Source organism: Lipotes vexillifer, unplaced genomic scaffold (genome assembly GCF_000442215.2).
Source record: "Lipotes vexillifer unplaced genomic scaffold, Lipotes_vexillifer_v1.1 scaffold20, whole genome shotgun sequence".
Classification (NCBI taxonomy): Eukaryota; Metazoa; Chordata; class Mammalia; order Artiodactyla; family Lipotidae; genus Lipotes; species Lipotes vexillifer.
The window spans coordinates 138,882-158,003 of record NW_006791528.1 but is presented as its reverse complement, the minus strand read 5'-3'; the positions used below and the strand labels follow the sequence as shown (position 1 = coordinate 158,003).

The window sequence follows — 19,122 nt, the reverse complement described above, 5'->3', positions numbered from 1 at the left end:
AGGAAAAGAGAGAGGCATGTAACTCACCAATGTCAGGTATGGGCTCTGGCCAGCCCATGTGGTTCAGTCCTGTCGGGGCACTCTGGGAGAACGGATGGCTTCTTCTAGGGAGATTCAAAGACTCTGGAGAGGTAATGGTCATCTTCCTCCAGCACTGGAAGAGGAGAAAAGAGGCAGAGAGTAAATGAAGAAAAGAGATAACATGTTGTCATTGCCACATTATAATTTTTCTAATTGCCCAGGACTTTGCCATGAGCAGAACATGCAGCCAAAATGCACACAGCTCTGGGAGGTGCCATTCATTTCAAAATCCATGGAAAAAAGAGAAGTTTCTCTTGTTGTCAGTAGTCTTCAACCTGTATGGTCATATGTGGCCACCATGGCAGAATAGGTTGTCATTCAACAATGTGAAATGAGGACTGACAGTAGGTCTCCAAACCCCCAAATTACACCAGCTGGTCAGCCACACAGCCTGACATTTCTCCAAAAGGAAGGCTTTGTTTTAGCTATATTCTTGCAGGGGTGCTTAATTAAAATGCAACCCATGAAGTCCCTGACACCTCATAATCATAAGACAGACTTTACCCTTCAGACAGTAAGGACCAGTGTTGCATGAGGTCTTGGGAGGACAAGGATATTGTCCCTTTCTTTATCATTCCATTATCCAGAAATAAACTTGGCCCCTCCAGATTTTGTCTACTTTATAAAGTTATGAAATTTACTTAAAATGTTTGGTATGTATTCAAATAAATGTTCCATTTTCTTTTGTATTCCACACAAATTAAGTAAACAGTGCTTAGAAAATTCTTTTAGTGATTAATGGAAATGTAAATATACAAACAAAGATTAAGATGGGAGTATGATACCCCACTCTATCTCTTCCATTTGAATGCAACTAAAAACCTTGGGCAGATGTATAAATCAGTTACCTAAGGGCTCTGAAGTAAATGGTAGCAGGTGGGTTGGAGAAGGAAGCCAGTATTTGAAGTTACACCAATCCTATAGTGAGTTACCTTTTTTGTGGTCCCTACAGTATCCTCTGGCCTGAACTCAATAGCAGCTTAAAACTGGGTGTGGACCAAAAGTACTCCAAAAAGCCTTCTCTGGACTGAAGAGAGGGGAAAGGGACCCCAAGGTATGAGCAAATTGGGGAAATCCTCTATGTTGTCATTTAGTTCCACCCTAGACTCCCAGGAAATCCCATTATAGTATGGCAGTGATGGCCAGGCAGGCACCTAAAACTCTGAGGGAGGGGGAGAATCCCTATTTCTTTCTTCCTGTCTCTGTCCTCCTGCCCCTTGGCTCCAGAGGCAGACATAGTTGCAGGAAGTATATGCCAGAGTGGGAAAACGAAAGCCTAGCTTTCTAGCAAAAAGTCCAGGAAGAGGGGGACTCCTGGAAGCCAAGAAGTGTCTGGAAGAATGCAGAAAGGAAAGAGATCAAGAAAATGACACCATAATGTTGTTTATGACCACTGGACTTACCCCCAAACTGTGCTTCGGTGGATCTGACCCTAAACAGAATACTAAAGTCTTTGAGAACCAAATTATGGAGTAGACCATTTTACAGGCCTCAGACTGGCCACTGGGTGATCTACATTATCCAAGTAGCACTGAAAACACCTTGAAAACATGAACTGACATAAGAAACATAGCCCCTGAAGGCCAGTAAGAACTTGTACCCTAAACTGTCAGCTGCCTGAAAAACTTAACTATTATTCTCCATAGAAACTAAATAAGGCTCATAATGTAATATTCAAAATTTCCAAGATATAACCCAAAATTATTTGATATACAGAGAACTATGAAAATCTCCATAACTTATAAGGGAAAGACAACAGATCCCAGCACCAACATGACACAGTGCTGGAATTATAAAGATTTTAAAGAAGCTCATATAATTGTCTCTAAGAAGTAAGTGTGAACACTCTTGAAATGAATGGAAAACAACAGCAGGGAAATAGATACAAAATAGAATAGAATGGAAACATTAGGACTGAAATATATAGCTACAATTGAAAATTTACATGGATGGCTCTTGAGGGCATTATGCTAAGTGAGATAAGTCAGACAAGAAAGAGAAAGACTGTATGATCTTACTTGTATGTGAAATCTTTTTTTTTTTTTTTTTCTGGTACGCGGGCCTCTCACTGTTGTGGCCTCTCCCGTTGCGGAGCACAGGCTCTGGACGCACAGGCTCAGTGGCCATGGCTCATGGGCCTAGCTGCTCCATGGCATGTGGGATCTTCCTGGACTGGGGCACGAACCCGTGTCCCCTGCATCAGCAGGCAGACTCTCAACCACTGCGCCACCAGGGAAGCCCTGTATGTGAAATCTTAAAATAGAAAAGCCAAGCTAATAGAGACAGAGAACAGATTGGTACTTGCCAAAGGCAGGGAGTAGGGGGTAGGTAAAATGGGTGAAGGCAGCCAAAAGACACAAACTTCCAGTTATAAAATAAGTCATGGGGATGTAAGGTGCATCAGGGCCACTATAGTTAATAATACTGCATTGCATAACAGAAATAAAGAGAGGAATTGACAACAATACAATAATATTAGGGGACTTTAACACCCCACTTACATCAGTGGACAGATTATCAAACAGAAAACCAATAAGGAAACAGTGACATTAAACGACACATTAGACCAACTGGACTTAATAGGTACCTACAGGACATTCCATCCAAAAACAGAATACACAGTCTTTTCACATGCACATGGAATGTTCTCTAGAATAGATCATATGATAGTCCACCAAACAAGTCTCAACACATTTAAGAGGACAGAAAATATACCAAGTATCTTTTCAGATCACAATGGTATGAAACTAGAAATCTATTACAGGAAGTAAAATGGAAATAAACACAAACACATAGAGACTAAACAACATGCTACTGAAAACCCAATGAGTCAACCAAGAAATCAAAGAGGAGACTGGAAAATACCCTGAGACAGGGCCTTCCCTGGTAGTCCAGTGGTTAAGACTTTGCCTTCCAATGCAGGGGGTGCTGGTTCTATCCCTGGCCAGGGAGCTAAGATCCCACATGACTTGCATCCATAAAAACCAAAACATAAAGCATAAGCAATATTGTAAGAAACAATAAAGACTTTAGAACTGGTCCACATCAAAAAAAAAAAAAAAGAAAGAAAGAAAAAGAAAATACTCAGACAAATGAAAATAAAAACACAACTTTCCAAAATCTATAGGATGCAGCAAAAACAGTTCTAAGAGGGAAGTTTATAGTGATACAGGCCTACCTCAATATATAAGAAAAATCTCAAATAAACAACCTAACCCACCATCTAAAGGAATTAGAAAAATAAGAACAAACAAAACCCAAAGTCAGCAGAAGAACAGAAATAATAAAGATCAGAGTAGATATAAACAAAATAAGAGAGCCCCCCCCCCCAAAATAAACCCACAACAGAAAAGACAAATGAAACCAAGAGCTGTATTTTTAAAAGATAAAGAAAATTGATAAGCCTTTAGTCAGGCTTATTAGGAAAAAAAGAGAGAGGACCCAAATAAACAAAATTAGAAATGAAAGAGGACAATTTACAACCGGTATCACAGAAATACAGACAATCATAAGAGAATACTGTGAACAATTACATACCAACAAACTGGGCAACCTAGAAGAAATGGATAAATTCCTAGAAACATATAATCTTCTAAGACTGAATCAGGAAGAAACAGATAATCTGAACACACTGGTTACTAGTATTGAAATTGAATTGGTAATCAAAAAACTCCCAACATACAGAAGTCCAAAACTAGATGGCTTCACAGGGGAATTCTACCAAACATTTAAAGAAAATGGAATACTTATCCTCAAACTATTCCAAAAAATTGAAGAGGAGAAAACACTCCCAAACTCGTTCTATGAGGCTAGCATTACCCTGATACCAAAGCCAGACAAAGACACTACAAAAAATGGAAACTGCAGGCTAATTTATCTGATGAATATAGATGCAAAAATCCTTAACAAAATATTATCAAACCAAATTCAAAAATACATTAAAAAGGATCATAAACCATGATCAAGTGGGTTTTTATCCCAGGGAGGCAAGGATGGTCCAACATCTGCAAATAAATCTATGTGATACACCACATTAACAAAATGAAGGATAAGGGGATTGATCAAGATGGCAGAGTAGGAGGACATGGAACTCATCTATCCCCATGAACACATCAAAAATACATCTACATGTGGAACAATTACCACTGAAAACTAACTGAAAATTGGCAGAAAGACTCCTGTACAACCAAGGCTATAAGAATGAACAAAATGAAGGGTAAAAGTCACATGAGCTCTCAATAGATGCAGAAAAAGCATTTGACAAAATTCAGTATCCATTCACAATAAAAACTCTTATCAAAGTTGGTATAGAGGGAAATTTCTCAAGATAATAAAGGCCATTTATAACAAACCCACCTAACATCATACTCAATGGGGAAAACTAGAAAGCTTTTCTTCCTAGATCACAAAGAAGACAAGGATGCCCACTCTCACCATTTCTATTTAACACAGTATTGGAAGTCCTAGCCATAGCAGTCAGTCAAGAAGGAAAAAGCCATCCAAATTGGACAGGAAGAAGTAAAACTATCATATTTGCAGATGACATGATACTATATATAGAAAACCTTAAAGTCTTCACCAAAAAACTTTTAGAATAAATGAATTCAATAAAGTTGCAGGATATAAGATTAATATACAGAAATCTGTTGCTTTTCTATTCACTAATAATTAACTATGAAAAAGAGAAGCAAGAAAACAATCCCATATACAATCTCATCAAAAAGAATAAAATGTGTAAGAATAAATTTAACCAAGGAAGAGAAAGACATATACTTTGAAAACTATAAGACATTGATAAAAGAAACTGGAGATGATATAAATAAATGGAAAGGCATCCTATATTCATGAATTAGAAGAAGTAATATTGTTAAAATATCGGTACTACCCAAAGTAGTCTACAGATTTAATGCAATGCCTATCAAAATACCCATGACATTTTTCACAGAACAAGAACAAATAAATAATCCTAAAATTTGTATGGAACCACAGAAGATCCCGAATAGCCAAAGCAATCTTGAGAAAAAAGAACAAAGCTGGAGGTGTCATGCTCTCTGACTTCATACTATACTAGAAAGCTACAGTAATCAAAGCAGCATGGTATTGGCACAAAAACAGATACATGGGTCAATGGAACATCATAGAGAGCCCAGAAATAAACCCATGCAATATGGTCAATTAATCTGTGACAAAGGAGTTAAGAATATACAATGGGAAATAGTCTCTTCAATAAGTAGTGCTGGGAAAACTGGACAATTACGTGTAAAAGAATGAGATTAGAAGATTTCTTCACACCATAAAAAAACCCCTCAGAATGGATTAAAGACGTAAATGTAAGATCAGAAAGTATAAAATTCCTAGAAGAAAACATAGGCAGTATAATATTTGACATATGCCTTAGCAATATTTTTTTTGGATTTGTCTCCTTAGACAAGGGAAACAAAAGCAAAAATAAACAAATTGGACCTAATCAAACTTAAAAGCTTTTGCACAGTGAAGGAAACCATCAATAAAATGGAAAGGCAACCTACTGAATGGGAAAAGATATTTGCAAATAATGTCTGATAAGCAGTTAATGTCCAAAATATATAAACAGCTCATACAACTCTATACCAAAAAAACCCCTAAACAACCCAATAAAAAAAAGGGGCAGAGGACCTGAATAGGCATTTTCCCAAAGACGACATACAGATGGCCAGCAGGCACATGAAAATACAACATCAACTAATTGTCAGGGAATGTAATTCAAAACCACAATGACCTCCTACACTGTTCGTGGGAATGTAAATTGGTGCAGCCACTATGGAGAACAGTACGGAGGTTCCTTAAAAAACTAAAAATAGAGCTACCATATGATCCAGCAGTCCCACTCCTGGGCATATATTCAGAGAAAAACCATAATTCAAAAGGATACATGCGGGCTTCCCTGGTGGCGCAGTGGTTGGGAGTCCGCCTGCCAATGCCGGGGACATGGGTTCGTGCCCCGGTCTGGGAAGATCCCACATGCCGCAGAGCGGCTAGGCCCGTGAGCCATGGCTGCTGAGCCTGCACGTCCGGAGCCTGTGCTCCACAATGGGAGAGTGCACAACAGTGAGAGGCCTGCATACCGCAAAAAAAAAAAAAAAAAAAAAAAAATGATACATGCACCCCAATGTTCAATACAGCACTATTTACAATATCCAGGACATGGAAGCAACCTAAATGTCCATCAAAGGAGGAATGGATAAAGAAGATGTGGGAGATTGGGGAAGATGGCAGAAGAGTAAACTGCGGAGATCGCCTTCCTCCCCACAGATACACCAGAAATACATCTACACGTGGAACAACTCCTACAGAACACCTACTGAACACTGGCAGAAGACCTCAGACCTCCCAAAAGGCAAGAAACTCCCCACATACCTGGGTAAGGCAAAAGAAAAAAGAAAAAACAGAGACAAAAGAATAGGGACGGGACCTGCACCAGTGGGAGGGAGGTGTGAAGGAGGAAAGGTTTCCACACACTAGAAGCCCCTTTGCGGGTGGAGACCGCAGGTGGCAGAGTGAGGAAGCTTCGGAGCTGCAGAGGAGAGCACAGCAGCAGGGGTGCAGAGGGCAAAGCGGAGAGATTCCTGCATAGAGGATCGGTGCCGACCGGCACTCACCAGCCCAAGAGGCTTGTCTGCTCACCTGCCTGGGCGGGCAGGGCTGGGAACTCATGCTGGGGCTTTGGTCGGAGCACAGGGAGAGGACTGGGGTTGGCGGCGTGGACACAGCCTGCAGGGGGTTAGTGCACCACGGCTAGCCGGGAGGGAGTCTGGGAAAAAGTCTGGAGCTGCCGAAGAGGCAAGAGACTTTTTCTTCCCTCTTTGTTTCCTGGTGCATGAGAAGAGGGGATTAAAAGCGCTGCTTAAAGGAGCTCCAGAGACGAGCGCAAGCCGCGGCCATCAGTGCGGACCCCAAAGACAGGCATGAGATGCTAAGGCTGCTGCTGCCGCCACCAAGAAGCCTGTGTGTGAGCACAGGTTACTATACACACACCCCTTCCGGGGAGCCTGTGCAGCTCGCCACTGCCAGGGTCCCGGGATCCAGGGACAACTTCCCCGGGAGAACGCACGGCGCACCTCAGGATGGTGCAACATCAAGCTGACCTCTGCTGCCGCAGGCTCGCCCCGCACTCCGTACCCCTCCCTCCCCCCGGCCTGAGTGAGCCAGAGCCCCCGAGTCAGCGTCTCCTTTAACCCCACCCTGTCTGAGCGAAGAACAGACGCCCTCCTGCAACCTACACGGAGAGGCGGGGCCAAATCCAAACCTGAGCCCCAGAGTTGTGCGAACAAAGAAGAGAAAGGGAAATCTCTCCCAGCAGCCTCAGAAGCAGCGGATTAAAGCTACGCAATCAACTTGATGTACCCTGCATCTGTGGAATACATGAATAGACAATGAATCATCCCAAATTGAGGAGGTGGACTTTGAGAGCAAGATTTATTATTTTTTCCCCTTTTCCTCTTTTTGTGAGTGTGTATATGTATGCTTCTGTGTGAGAATTTGTCTGTATAGCTTTGCTTTCACCATTTGTCCTAGGGTTCTATCTGTCCATATTTTTTTTCTTTTTTAAAAAATTTTTTTCTTAATAATTATTTTTTATTTTAATAACTTTATTTTATTTTATCTTTATTTTATTTTATCCTCTTTCTTTCTCTCTTTCCTTCCTTCCTTCCTCCCTCCCTCTCTCTCTTTCTTTTTTTCTACTTTTTCTCCCTTTTATTCTGAGCCGTGTGGATGAAAGGCTCTTGGTGCTGCAGCCAGGAGTCAGTGCTGTGCCTCTGAGGTAGGAGAGCCAACTTCAGGACACTGGTCCACAAGAGATCTCCCAGCTCCATGTAATATCAAACAGTGAAAATCTCCCAGAGATTTCCATCTCAACACAAACACCCAGCTTCACTCAACGACCAGCAAACTACAGTGCTGGACACGATATGCCAAACAACTAGCAACACAGGAACACAACCCCACCCACGAGCAGAGAGGCTGCCTAAAATCATAAAAAGTCCACAGACACCCCAAAACACACCACCAGACGTAGACCTGCCCACCAGAAAGGCAAGATCCAGCCTCATCCACCAGAACACAGGCACTAGTCCCTACCACCAGGAAGCCTACACAGCCCACTGAACCAACTTTAGCCACTGGGGACAGACACCAAAAACAACAGGAACTACAAACCTGCAACCTGCAAAAAGAAGACCCCAAACACAGTAAGATAAGCAAAATGAGAAGACAGAAAAACACACAGCAGATGAAGGAGCAAGATAAAAACCCACCAGACCTAACAAATGAAGAGGAAAGAGGCAGTCTACCTGAGAAAGAATTCAGAATAATGATAGTAAAGATGATCCAAAATCTTGGAAATAGAATAGACAAAATGCAAGAAACATTTAACAAGGACCTAGAAGAACTAAAGATGAAACAAGCAACGATGAACAACACAATAAATGAAATTAAAAATACTCTAGATTGGACCTAGGGATTGTCATACTGATTGAAGTAAGTCAGACAGAGAAAGACAAATATCATATGATATCACTTATATGTGGAATCTAAAGAAATGGTGCAAATGAACCTAGTTACAAAACAGAAGTTGAGTCACAGATGTAGAAAACAAACTTGTGGTTACCAGGGGGGAATAGTGGGATAGGGATAAATTGGGAGATTGGGATTGACATATAGACGCTAGTATATATAGAATAGATAACTAATAAGAACCTACTGAATAGCACAGGGAACTCTATTCAATACTCTGTAATGAACAGTATGGGAAAAGAATCTTAAAAAGTGGATATATGTGTATGTATAACTGACTCACATTGCTGTACAGCAGTAACTAACACAACATTGTAAATCAACTATACTCCAATAAAAAATTTAATTAAAAAACATACAATGAGATATCCCCCCAGACCTGTCATAATGGCTGTCGTCAAAAAGACAACAAATAACAAATGTTGGTGAGGATGTGGAGAAAAGGCAACCCTAGTGCACTGTTGGTGGCAATGTAAATTGGTACAGCCATTATGGAGAACGATATAGAAGTTCCTTAAAAAATTAAAAATAAAACTACCATATGATCCAGCAACTCCACTCCTGGGTATATATCCAAAGGAAACAAAAACAACAATTGAAAAAGATATATGCACCCCAGTGTTCATTGCAGTATTGTCCAAAATTGGTAAGGTATGGAAGCAACCTGAGTGTCCATCAACAGATGAATAGATAAAGAAGATGTGGCATATACATACATTGGAATATTACTCAGCCATAAAAAAGAATGAAATTTTGCCATTTGCAACAATGATATGGATGGGCCTTGAGGGTATTATGCTTAGAGAAATGTCAGAGAAAGAAAGATACTGTATATTTTCAGTTATATGTGGAATCTAAAAAATAAAATGAATGAATATAACAAAAAACAGAAAGAAACTCAAAGATTCAGAGAACAAACCAGTCATTAACAGTGGGGAAAGGGTGGATGGAGAGGCAAGGTAGGAGAAAGGGGATTAAGAGGTACAAACTACTATATATAAAATAATAAGCAACAAAGATATATTGTACAGCACAGAGAAGTATAGCCATTATTTTATAACTTTATATGCAGTGTAATCTATAAAAATATTGAATCACTATGTTGTATACCTGAAACTAACATAATATTGGAAGTAAATCAACCATACTTCAAAAACAATGTATGTAAAGAAATCACAAGACAATTGTATTTTAATAGTGGAGATGGTAAATGAACCTCGGTGGAACTAAGATTACTACAGTTCATTGGAAGTGGTAAAATGTTGATAACAGTAGACTGTGATAAGTTATGTATATATATAATACTTTTAGCAACCACTATGTGAACCAAACAGAACTATATATTCAAAAATGCCACAAATAAATTATGATGGAATCCTAAAAATTGTTCATGTAACTGACAGAAAAGAGTATTGGTAAACAGAAGAAACAATTAGAAAACAAATAATAAAATGGCATATTTAAGCCCTAACATAATAATTATTTCAAATGTTAACTGTCAAAATATACCAATTAAAAGACAATCAGAGTGGATAAAATAAAAAGATCCAACAATGCTGCCATAAGAAATTCACTTAAATCAATGACAGGTTGAAAGTAAAAAGATGAAAAAAGGTACATTAATCAAAAAAGAAGTGGTTATATTGATATCAAAGTAGACTTCAGAGCAAAGGGAACCAATTTTACACAATCTTTTAAAGAATATAGAAAAGGAGAGACTACTTTCCAACTCATTTTATGAGGTCCATATTACCCTGATACCAAAACTATGGAAAGATAATACAAAAGCAAAATCCCAGCTCAATATCTTTCATGAGTTTAGATGCAGAAGATCTGGACAAAATATTAGCAAATTAATATAGGAATGTATAAAAATTATACATTCCATATATACTGCATGACCAAGTGGGATTTATTCCAAGTGGAGAAGGCTGATTCAACATACCAAAAAATCAATTAATATAATCTACCACATCAAGGGGCTAAGGAAGAAAACATAAAATGATCACATCAATTGACACAGAAAAAGCTTTTGAAAAAAATCCAACACACATTTATGATTTTTAAAAAATATCTCAGCGAACTAGGATTAGAGAGGAAATTCCTCAACTTGAGTAAGAGATACTATAAAAACTCTACAGCTAACATCATACTTAATAGTGGAATATTGAAATTTATCCTATTAAGACAGGGAATAAGGCAAGGACATCCACTTTTCCCACTCTTAGTCAACACAGTATTAGAATTCCTAGCCACTGCAATAAGGCAAGGGAAAAAAGCATACAGATTAGAAAGGGAAGAATGAAACTGTCCCTACCTGTAGATGATATGACTGTCTACATAGAAAATCCCAAGGAGTCTTTAAAAAATATTCCTGGAACCGATAAATGAATTCAGCAAGGTCACAGGCTACAATATCAACACATAAAAATCAATAATATTTCAATATACTAAGAATCAACTGGTGGAAAATGAAATTAAGAACATAATGCCATTTACAATAATCCCTAAGAAAATTAAATGCAAAGATATAAATTTTTTAAATGTATAGGGTCTGTATCTTATATATATAAATTTCTAAATAATACACAAAAATATTCTTAGAGATAATAAATTCAGCAAATTTGCAGGGTACAAGATCAATATACAAATATCCATTGTATTTCTATTACACTAGCAATGAACAAGCCCAAAAATGAAATTAAGAAAACAATTCCATTTGCAATACCATCAGAAAGAATAAAATAATTAAGAAATATTTAACCAAGGATGTGTAAGACTTGTACAGTGAAAATTACAAAACATTGTGAAAAGCAGTTAAAGAACACCTAAAAAATCAGTCAACACCCTGTGTTCATGGATTTAAAGATTTAATATTGTTAAGAAGGCAATACTCTCCAGAGTGATCTACAGATTCAATGTAATCTTATCAAAATCACAATGGCCTTTTTTTCCCCCAAGAAATGAAACAGCTGATCCTAAGATTTATTTGGAACTACAAGGGACAGCAAATAGCCAAAATAATCTTGAAAAATAACACAGAGGACGCACACACCCCAACTTCAAAACTTAATAGAAAGCTACAGTAATTAAAGCAGTGTGATATTGGCAAAAGCACAGATGTATAGACCAGTGGAACAGAATTGAGAGTCCGGAAATAAACCTATACGTCTAAGGTCATTTGGTTTTTTACAAGGGTGTCAAAATCATTCAATGAGGGAAAGAATAGTCTCTTCAACTAGTGGTGCAGAGTGACAAAATATCCACATGGAAAAGCTTGAAGTTGGAACTCTACCTCACACAAAACACAAAAATGAATTCGAAATGAATACAAAACCTAAAGGTAAGAGCAAAAGGTATAAAAACTCTTAGAAGAAAGCATAAAAGTAAATTTTTATGACCTTGGATTTGACAGTGGATTCTTGGGCATTACAATAAATTCATAAGCAACAAAAGAAAAAAACAGATAAATTGGATTACATCAAAATTAAATACTTTTGTGTAGCAGTAGACACTATCAAGAAAGTGAAAGGCAACCTACAGATGGGAGAAAATACTTGTAAATCACTTATTTGATAGGGGTCTAGTATCTCCATACATAAGAACCCCTACAAGTGAACCACAAAAAGATAAATAACCCAATTTAAAAATGGGCAAAAGCCTTGAATAGACATTTCTCCAAAAAAGATATACAAATGGCAACAAGCTTATGAATATATGTTCAACATTAGTCACTAGGAAAATGCAAATCAAACCACAATGAGGTACCATTCAGACCCAGTAGGATGGTATAGTTTAAACGAAACAACACAAAACAACAAGTGTTGGGGAGGATGTGGAGAACTGGCAACCTTCGTACATTGTTGGTAGAAATGTAAAGTGGTGTAGACAACAGTTTGGCAGCTCCTCAGACAGTTAGTCATAGAATTACCATGTGTCCTAACAATTCCACTCCTATGTATATACCCAAAAGAATAGAAAACGTGTATACAAATGAAAGCTTATACACAAGTGTTCCTGACAGCACTAGTTACAATAGCCAAGAGGTGGAGACAACCCTATGTCTATCAGTGGATGAACAGATAATAGAAACAAACATAGCCACACAATGGAATATTATTCTGTCATAAAAAGAACAAAGTGCTGCTGTATGCTAAAACAGAGAAGAACCTTAAAAACATGATGCTAAGTGAAAGAAGTCAGGCACAAAAGGTCACACACTGTAATTCCATTTATATGAAATATCCATAGGTAAATAGGTAAATCCATAGAGACGGAAAACAGATTAATGCTTTGCCAGGGTCTAGGGAGGGGAAATGGATTGTGACTGCTTAATAGTTGTGAAGTTTCCTTTTGAGATGATAAGAATGTCTTGGAACTAGGTAGAGATAAGGCCTGCAAAATCTTGTGAATCTACTAAATGCCACTGAATTGTACACTTTAACATGGTTCATTTTATGTTATGTGAATTTCACCTCGATTTAAAAAAAAAGTGGTATGGAGAACAGTATGGAGGTGCCTTAAAAAACTAAAAATAGAACTACCATATGACCCAGCAATCCCACTGCTGGGCATATACCCTGAGAAAACCATAATTCAAAAAGAGTCATGTACCCCAATGTTCACTGCAGCTCTGTTTACAATAGCCAGGAGATGGAAGCAACCTAAGTTTCCATTAACAGATGAATGGATAAAGAAGATGTAGCACATATATACAATGGAATATTACTCAGCCATAAAAAGAAATGAAATTGAGTTATTTGTAGTGAGGTGGAGATGAATGGATAAAGAAGATGTGGCACATATATACAATGGAATATTACTCAGCCATAAAAAGAAACGAAATTGAGTTATTTGTAGTGAGGTGGATGGACCTAGAGTCTGTCATACAGAGTGAAGTAAGTCAGAAAGAGAAAAACAAATACCGAATGCTAACACATATACATGGAGTCTAAAAAAAAAAAGGTTCTGAAGAACCTAGGGGCAGGACAGGAATAAAGATGAAGACGTAGAGAATGGACTTGAGGACATGGGGAGGGGTAAGGGTAATCTGGGATAAAGTGAGAGAGTGGCATGGACTTATAAATACTGCCAAATGTAAAATAGATAGCTAGTGGGAAGCAGCCGCATAGCACAGGGAGATCAGCTCAGTGCTTTGTGACCACCTAGAGGGGTGGGATAGGGAGGGTGGGAGGGAGACACAAGAGGAAGGAGTTATGGGGATATATGTATATGTATGGCTGATTCACTTTGTTATACAGCAGAAACTAACACACCATTGTACAGCAATTATACTCCAATAAGATGTTAAAAAAAAAAAAACAACCAGTACCTGAAACAGAAAAAAATAAATAAAGGTGGGTATCAGGAATGAGGTGAGACTTAGGGATGTGTATTTCACAAATACTTGATAATAAAAAATATTGCTATTTTATAAAGGGAAAGAACAAGAAACAGAGTTAGGGATTGGGTAAAAGTTATGCTTTATAAACTACTGAGTCATTTTTAAACAGCTGACAGTTTCATGTAAAAATCATGGTGTCAAAATGTCCCTAGAGACAAAATCTAGTTCTCTTTATATAATTTTGCTTGATTAATTTAAGATTGTTATATCGGAATGTCATGCAACTTTATGAGTATTAGAGCTAATGCTGTCCAGTGTCTAACACAGTGTTCGACACAGAGTGGGTCCTCACTGAATGGTAATTACTATGGAAAGGGCTTGAGGACAGGCCCCGCCATCTTCAGTTCTGCCTCATTGCCTTGCAAGGGCTAGACTGCAGAGAGGGAAGAGGGAGCCACAGCCTCTGTGGCTCTCAGACACATGACTATGCAGTGTCTCTCCTGCAGGCTGTATAGGGCAGAGGTGGGCAGGGGGCAGGAAAGGCAAGCAGCTGCATTGGAAGAGGGGGTACCAGGCAAAGTCTGATGACGATGGCATGTGAGCAGCTTACTTGGATTCCATCTTTACATGCATTCATCTTCCTTTCAAACTGGGCCAACTTCTTCAACTTCCTCCTCTGAATCTTCTCCAGCCACAGGTCATCTAAACTGATGTGTGAGTGTTGAGAGGTGCTCCTGGGTCGTGAAGGAGTCTCCCTGGGGACGTCCTCTGCAGAGACGAAGGGGAGGGTCCATGTCCCCATCTCAGCAGTAGAGAACGGCCCCTGAGCTGGCTCAGTGTGAAAAGCTTTCAGACCGCGGGAGCAACTGGGCTTCTTGCCTGGTTGTTCTTCCCACGGCATGTGGTTCTAGAGAACAGAGAGGAGAACATAGCAAGTGAGCACAGTGTCCTTTCTCTGTTTAGTTTCTTTTGGGTATAAACCCATGTTTTGGTTAATCCCTAAAATACAGATGCCAGTGAAGTACTTTGTTCACAGTAATTTTGGAAAATGTGAAGACTAGAAACAAACCAAACCTTGTTTCTGTTAAAATTTCTACTTTCAAGACTATTTCAAAAAAATCAAGTCTTCTACCTTGATCAAAGAATTAGGTCTTGAAAGTAATTACTGAGCTTGGCATGCTCATTAGAAACACTTTTTAAGGGTCAGTGGCTGGGGCAAAAAGCTCTTGCCTAAACAATACTGCCTGAGAACAGAATTTGAACAGAAACACACTCAGGCACTTGTTACTCCTTCTGTCTTGGCATGGACATTAACTAGATGTACTCACGCTGAACCTTCCTTAGGCGCCTGTGCTGCCTTCACTTTGTCCTGGGTTGCAGTTATCCACTCAGGCAAGCTAACTGAATTTCAAAGTAAAATCTGTCCACACTAACAGAATACTTTGTCTTCGTATTGCACAACCATCCACCTCTCTGTCCTTTGAAATCAACCCATCACCCTGGGAAAGAAAACCTTTCTTCCCATGTGCTCTTCAAGTCTAACAACCCTCCATCCCCAGTCCTACCCCAGTGGACACCTCCTTCACAGCACCTCTTTGGAATGTCATCCCCAAGCATTTTGTGTATATGATTTGGTGGAAACACAAGTGAAATTTCTCTTGACTATTTCAAGAGGCTATGTACATACACACATACACACAGACACACACATATATGGAGAAAGAGAAGGAGGCAGAGGAAGAAGGGGAGACATAATTAGTACATAATGGTTTGGTGTACAGCCTGGGAACTGGGACTTTTCAAAGCTTGCCGGGTGGTTCTAATATGCATCCAAAGTCGAGAATCACTGTGTATTTTTTTTAGCACCCAAATATTGCTCTAAGTTTAAAAAGTACTTTTACTTAGTTCCCTCCCCTCAACTCCACTGTGAGCTAGAAACAGCTGGCATATTATCCATATCCTATAAATAAGGTAATAGAAACTCAGAGAGCTTAAGTGATTGCCTGAGTTCACACAGCTCTGTGTGTCATTATACAGTTGACCCTTGAACAACATGAGTTTGAACTGCATGGGTCCACTTGCAGATTTTTTTCAATAGCAAATAGGATCCAAGGATGGTTGAACCTCTGGATGTGGAACTGTGGATACAGAGGGCTGATGGCTAAGTTACTGTATATTTAGATGTTCCACTGCACAGAGGGTAGGCGCTCCTCACTCCCACATTGTTAAGGGTCAGCTGTATTCTTCTGATTCTAAATCCCATGCCCTTTTCACGCTTCTACATTGTAAAAATTCCTGTTGTTTCATAGGTGGAAATAACAACTCCATAACTAAGCAAGGACTACACCTTAGACTCGTTTATAACTCTCAAAGTCCCCGCAGAGGGAATGGATGTTAATGAGCACATCTTTATACGAGACTCTCTGGTGCATTTTATGTACAGTACGTAAAGAAGCTGTCCTCCTAAGGCTTTCAGTGAGTAAATGACATAGAGCTGCCTGGAAGGAAGCCAAGCCACCCTCAAGCTGGGGCTTCCACAGCAACATGCTTACTGCCACTAGAGATGAGCTCACTTATTTTCAAACAAAAGAAAACTTGGACTTTTTCAATGCACCATCCCCTAGGTTTCTGCCAGCCTGTACAGGAGTTGTTGGCTGGGACCTCTTGATGCCATCAGTGATAGTTTTATCCTCAACTTTTTCTTTATCAGAATTTTAGAACATTATCATTTTCATAGCTTGGTTATGGGCCTTTAGAGAGAATTTTGGCTGGTGAATGGTGTCCTAAGTGTCCTTTATTTTCTGTCTTTCTGATGGAAAAGAGCTCTCCTCCCTTCCAACTTCTCCACCTTGGGGGTGCTACTAGGGCAATGTATCTATTTACTCACCAAGGAACTTTGATTTTCTCAGGAAAAAAGGTCTTTGTTCTAAGGCCATTAATTAGAGCAGTATTTGTAAAACCACCAGCAGCACCCAGTATGGTGGGCAGCCTCTAAGATGGCCATCAAAAGACTTCACCACCTCGATGGAGGCCCTTTTATGAGCTCCTCCCCTTGAGTGTGAGCTGGACGTAGTGACTGACTTCTAATGAATAGACTTTGGAAGAAATGACGGGATGTCACTTCCAAGATTAGGTCATAAAAAGGTTGTGGCTTCCATTTGGGGGTGCCTCTCATGGACCCCTTGCTCTGGGAGAAGGCAGATGACATACTGTGAACAGGGCCATGGAAAGGCTCATGTGGCAAGGAACTGATGTCTCTAGCCAACAGCCAGCGGGAATCTGAGGCCTGTCAACAGCCACCCGAGTGAGTGTGGAAGAAGACATCCTGCAGTCCGACCTTGAGCTGCACACAGCCCCTGCCAACACAGTGACTACAGCCTTGTGAGAGACCATGAGCCCAAGCTTACTCAGCTGGTTCTACAGCAACAGGTAACTCCTACTCCTGGGAACTTGCTAGAGCTGCAGACTTATAAACCCCATCAAGACTTGCAGATTAGAAATTCTGGGGGTGGGAAATGCCCACTTAGGGGATTCTGACGTAAGGTGGAATTCTCTGATTGAGAATCAGTGTGCTAGAGAGACAGGCAAATAAGAGAGAGGCAAGACGATCAGGCTGTTCTGGTGCTCCTGTGTGTCCTAGGGTGGAGGGTCAGGGAGCAGACTTTGGGGTTAGGTAAGCTGAGTTTGAATCCTGGCTCTGGCTCTTACCAGCAGTGTGACTTTGGGCAAGTAAATTTCCTTAATCCCCTTTTGTTTCTTCATCTGTAAAATGGGAATACTAATACTCTCAGAAGTGTTATGAGAATTAAATGAGATAGTGCACATAAAACACATAGTATAATGCCTGTCACATTCAATACATCATTATATAGTAGCCAATATTATTTTTTTGTTAATAAGTAGATAGGGCTGAGATGGCTGAGGTGGTGATGGAGTCCTATCTCTCTGGAATGATTTATTTTCAGATCCCACCTGAGAACGTCACTACAAAAATACTACTTAGCATTCAACTCATTCTATGATTTTTCATTATTTTGGGGAGGCTTTTTTCATTTTTACTGGGAAAACTTTCTACAAATTCTCTTTGTAGTGTTGGGCAACACAGATTCAGTATATTCAGCTTGCATCCCAGTAAAGTAACCTTGTTACCCACAAATGAACAAGGTGCTCTCCTAATGTGTTTAATGTCATTGCATCAGCCAACACAGGCAAGGCAGATCAAAATCCATTACCACATAGTGCAAGGTATGAAATGAGAATTTTCAGAATAAAGAAGAGTTCCAATAGGTAGTCAACTTCCTGACTTTCTCAAGCCTTTCTTGAGCACATGGTATATGCCAGACAGCACAGCAAATGCTAGAGATTCAGCAGAGAACAGAACGAAGCTTGCTGCCATGGAATTTTTTAAGCAATGGGAACTTGAAGATGTACAAAACAGAGTCCCAGCTCTCCAGGTGATAAAGACATATAAATGCATAAGCTTTCTTTACATAGATTAAAAGTAGATGGTATATGGGTGGTCCTAGAGATTATCATACTAAGTGAAGTAAGTCAGACAGAGAAAGACAAATACCATATGATTTCACTCATATGTGGAATCTAAAAAATGGTACAAATGAGCTTATTTACAAAACAGAAATAGGCTCACAGACATAGAGAATAAACATGGTTACCAAATGGGAAAGGGGCAGGGGATAAACTAGGGATTTTGGATTAACAGATACACACTACTATCATATACATAAAACAGATAACCAACAAGGACCTACTGTATAGCACAGGGTAAGTGGATGCAGAAAGGGCAAATGATTTAGCCCAGCATAGGATGCTATCTAAAGGAAAGGAGTTATCAGAGACTATGCAGGACAGGGGCAAGTCCTAGGGAAACATACAGAGGTTTTGGTTTAAAGTCTGTGTGTGAAACTGTGGCCCTCAGGTAACCTCCCCTAGCAGGTTCAGCCTAGTTACTGTGCATACTCTCTTTTTCATTTCCTCTCTCTCCTCCTCAAATTGCCAGCCAACTTAAAACACCAGACACTTATAGTTTCGAATAATTGAACAAGAGGATCCAGATTCTGGGGTAGCAGACTGGCTGACATACTTCTCCCTATTTGTCCCACTAAGTACAGCTAAAATCTTGAGAC

General features: G+C 39.5%; 1 protein-coding gene across 1 annotated transcript in view; it reads right to left on the bottom strand.

Annotated features, from left to right (window-relative positions):
* ARHGEF4 (Rho guanine nucleotide exchange factor 4) overlaps nt 1–14,879 on the bottom strand; it is a 117,563-nt gene extending 102,684 nt beyond the window's left edge. Inside the window, exons 1-2 of the mRNA XM_007464449.1 lie at nt 14,589–14,879; nt 28–154 (exon numbers count right to left, since the gene is read on the bottom strand). Of these exons, the coding sequence (XP_007464511.1) occupies nt 28–154; nt 14,589–14,879 (418 nt within the window). The remainder of the gene's footprint in view (nt 1–27; nt 155–14,588) is intronic.
* Between the last annotated feature and the right edge of the window lie 4,243 nt (nt 14,880–19,122).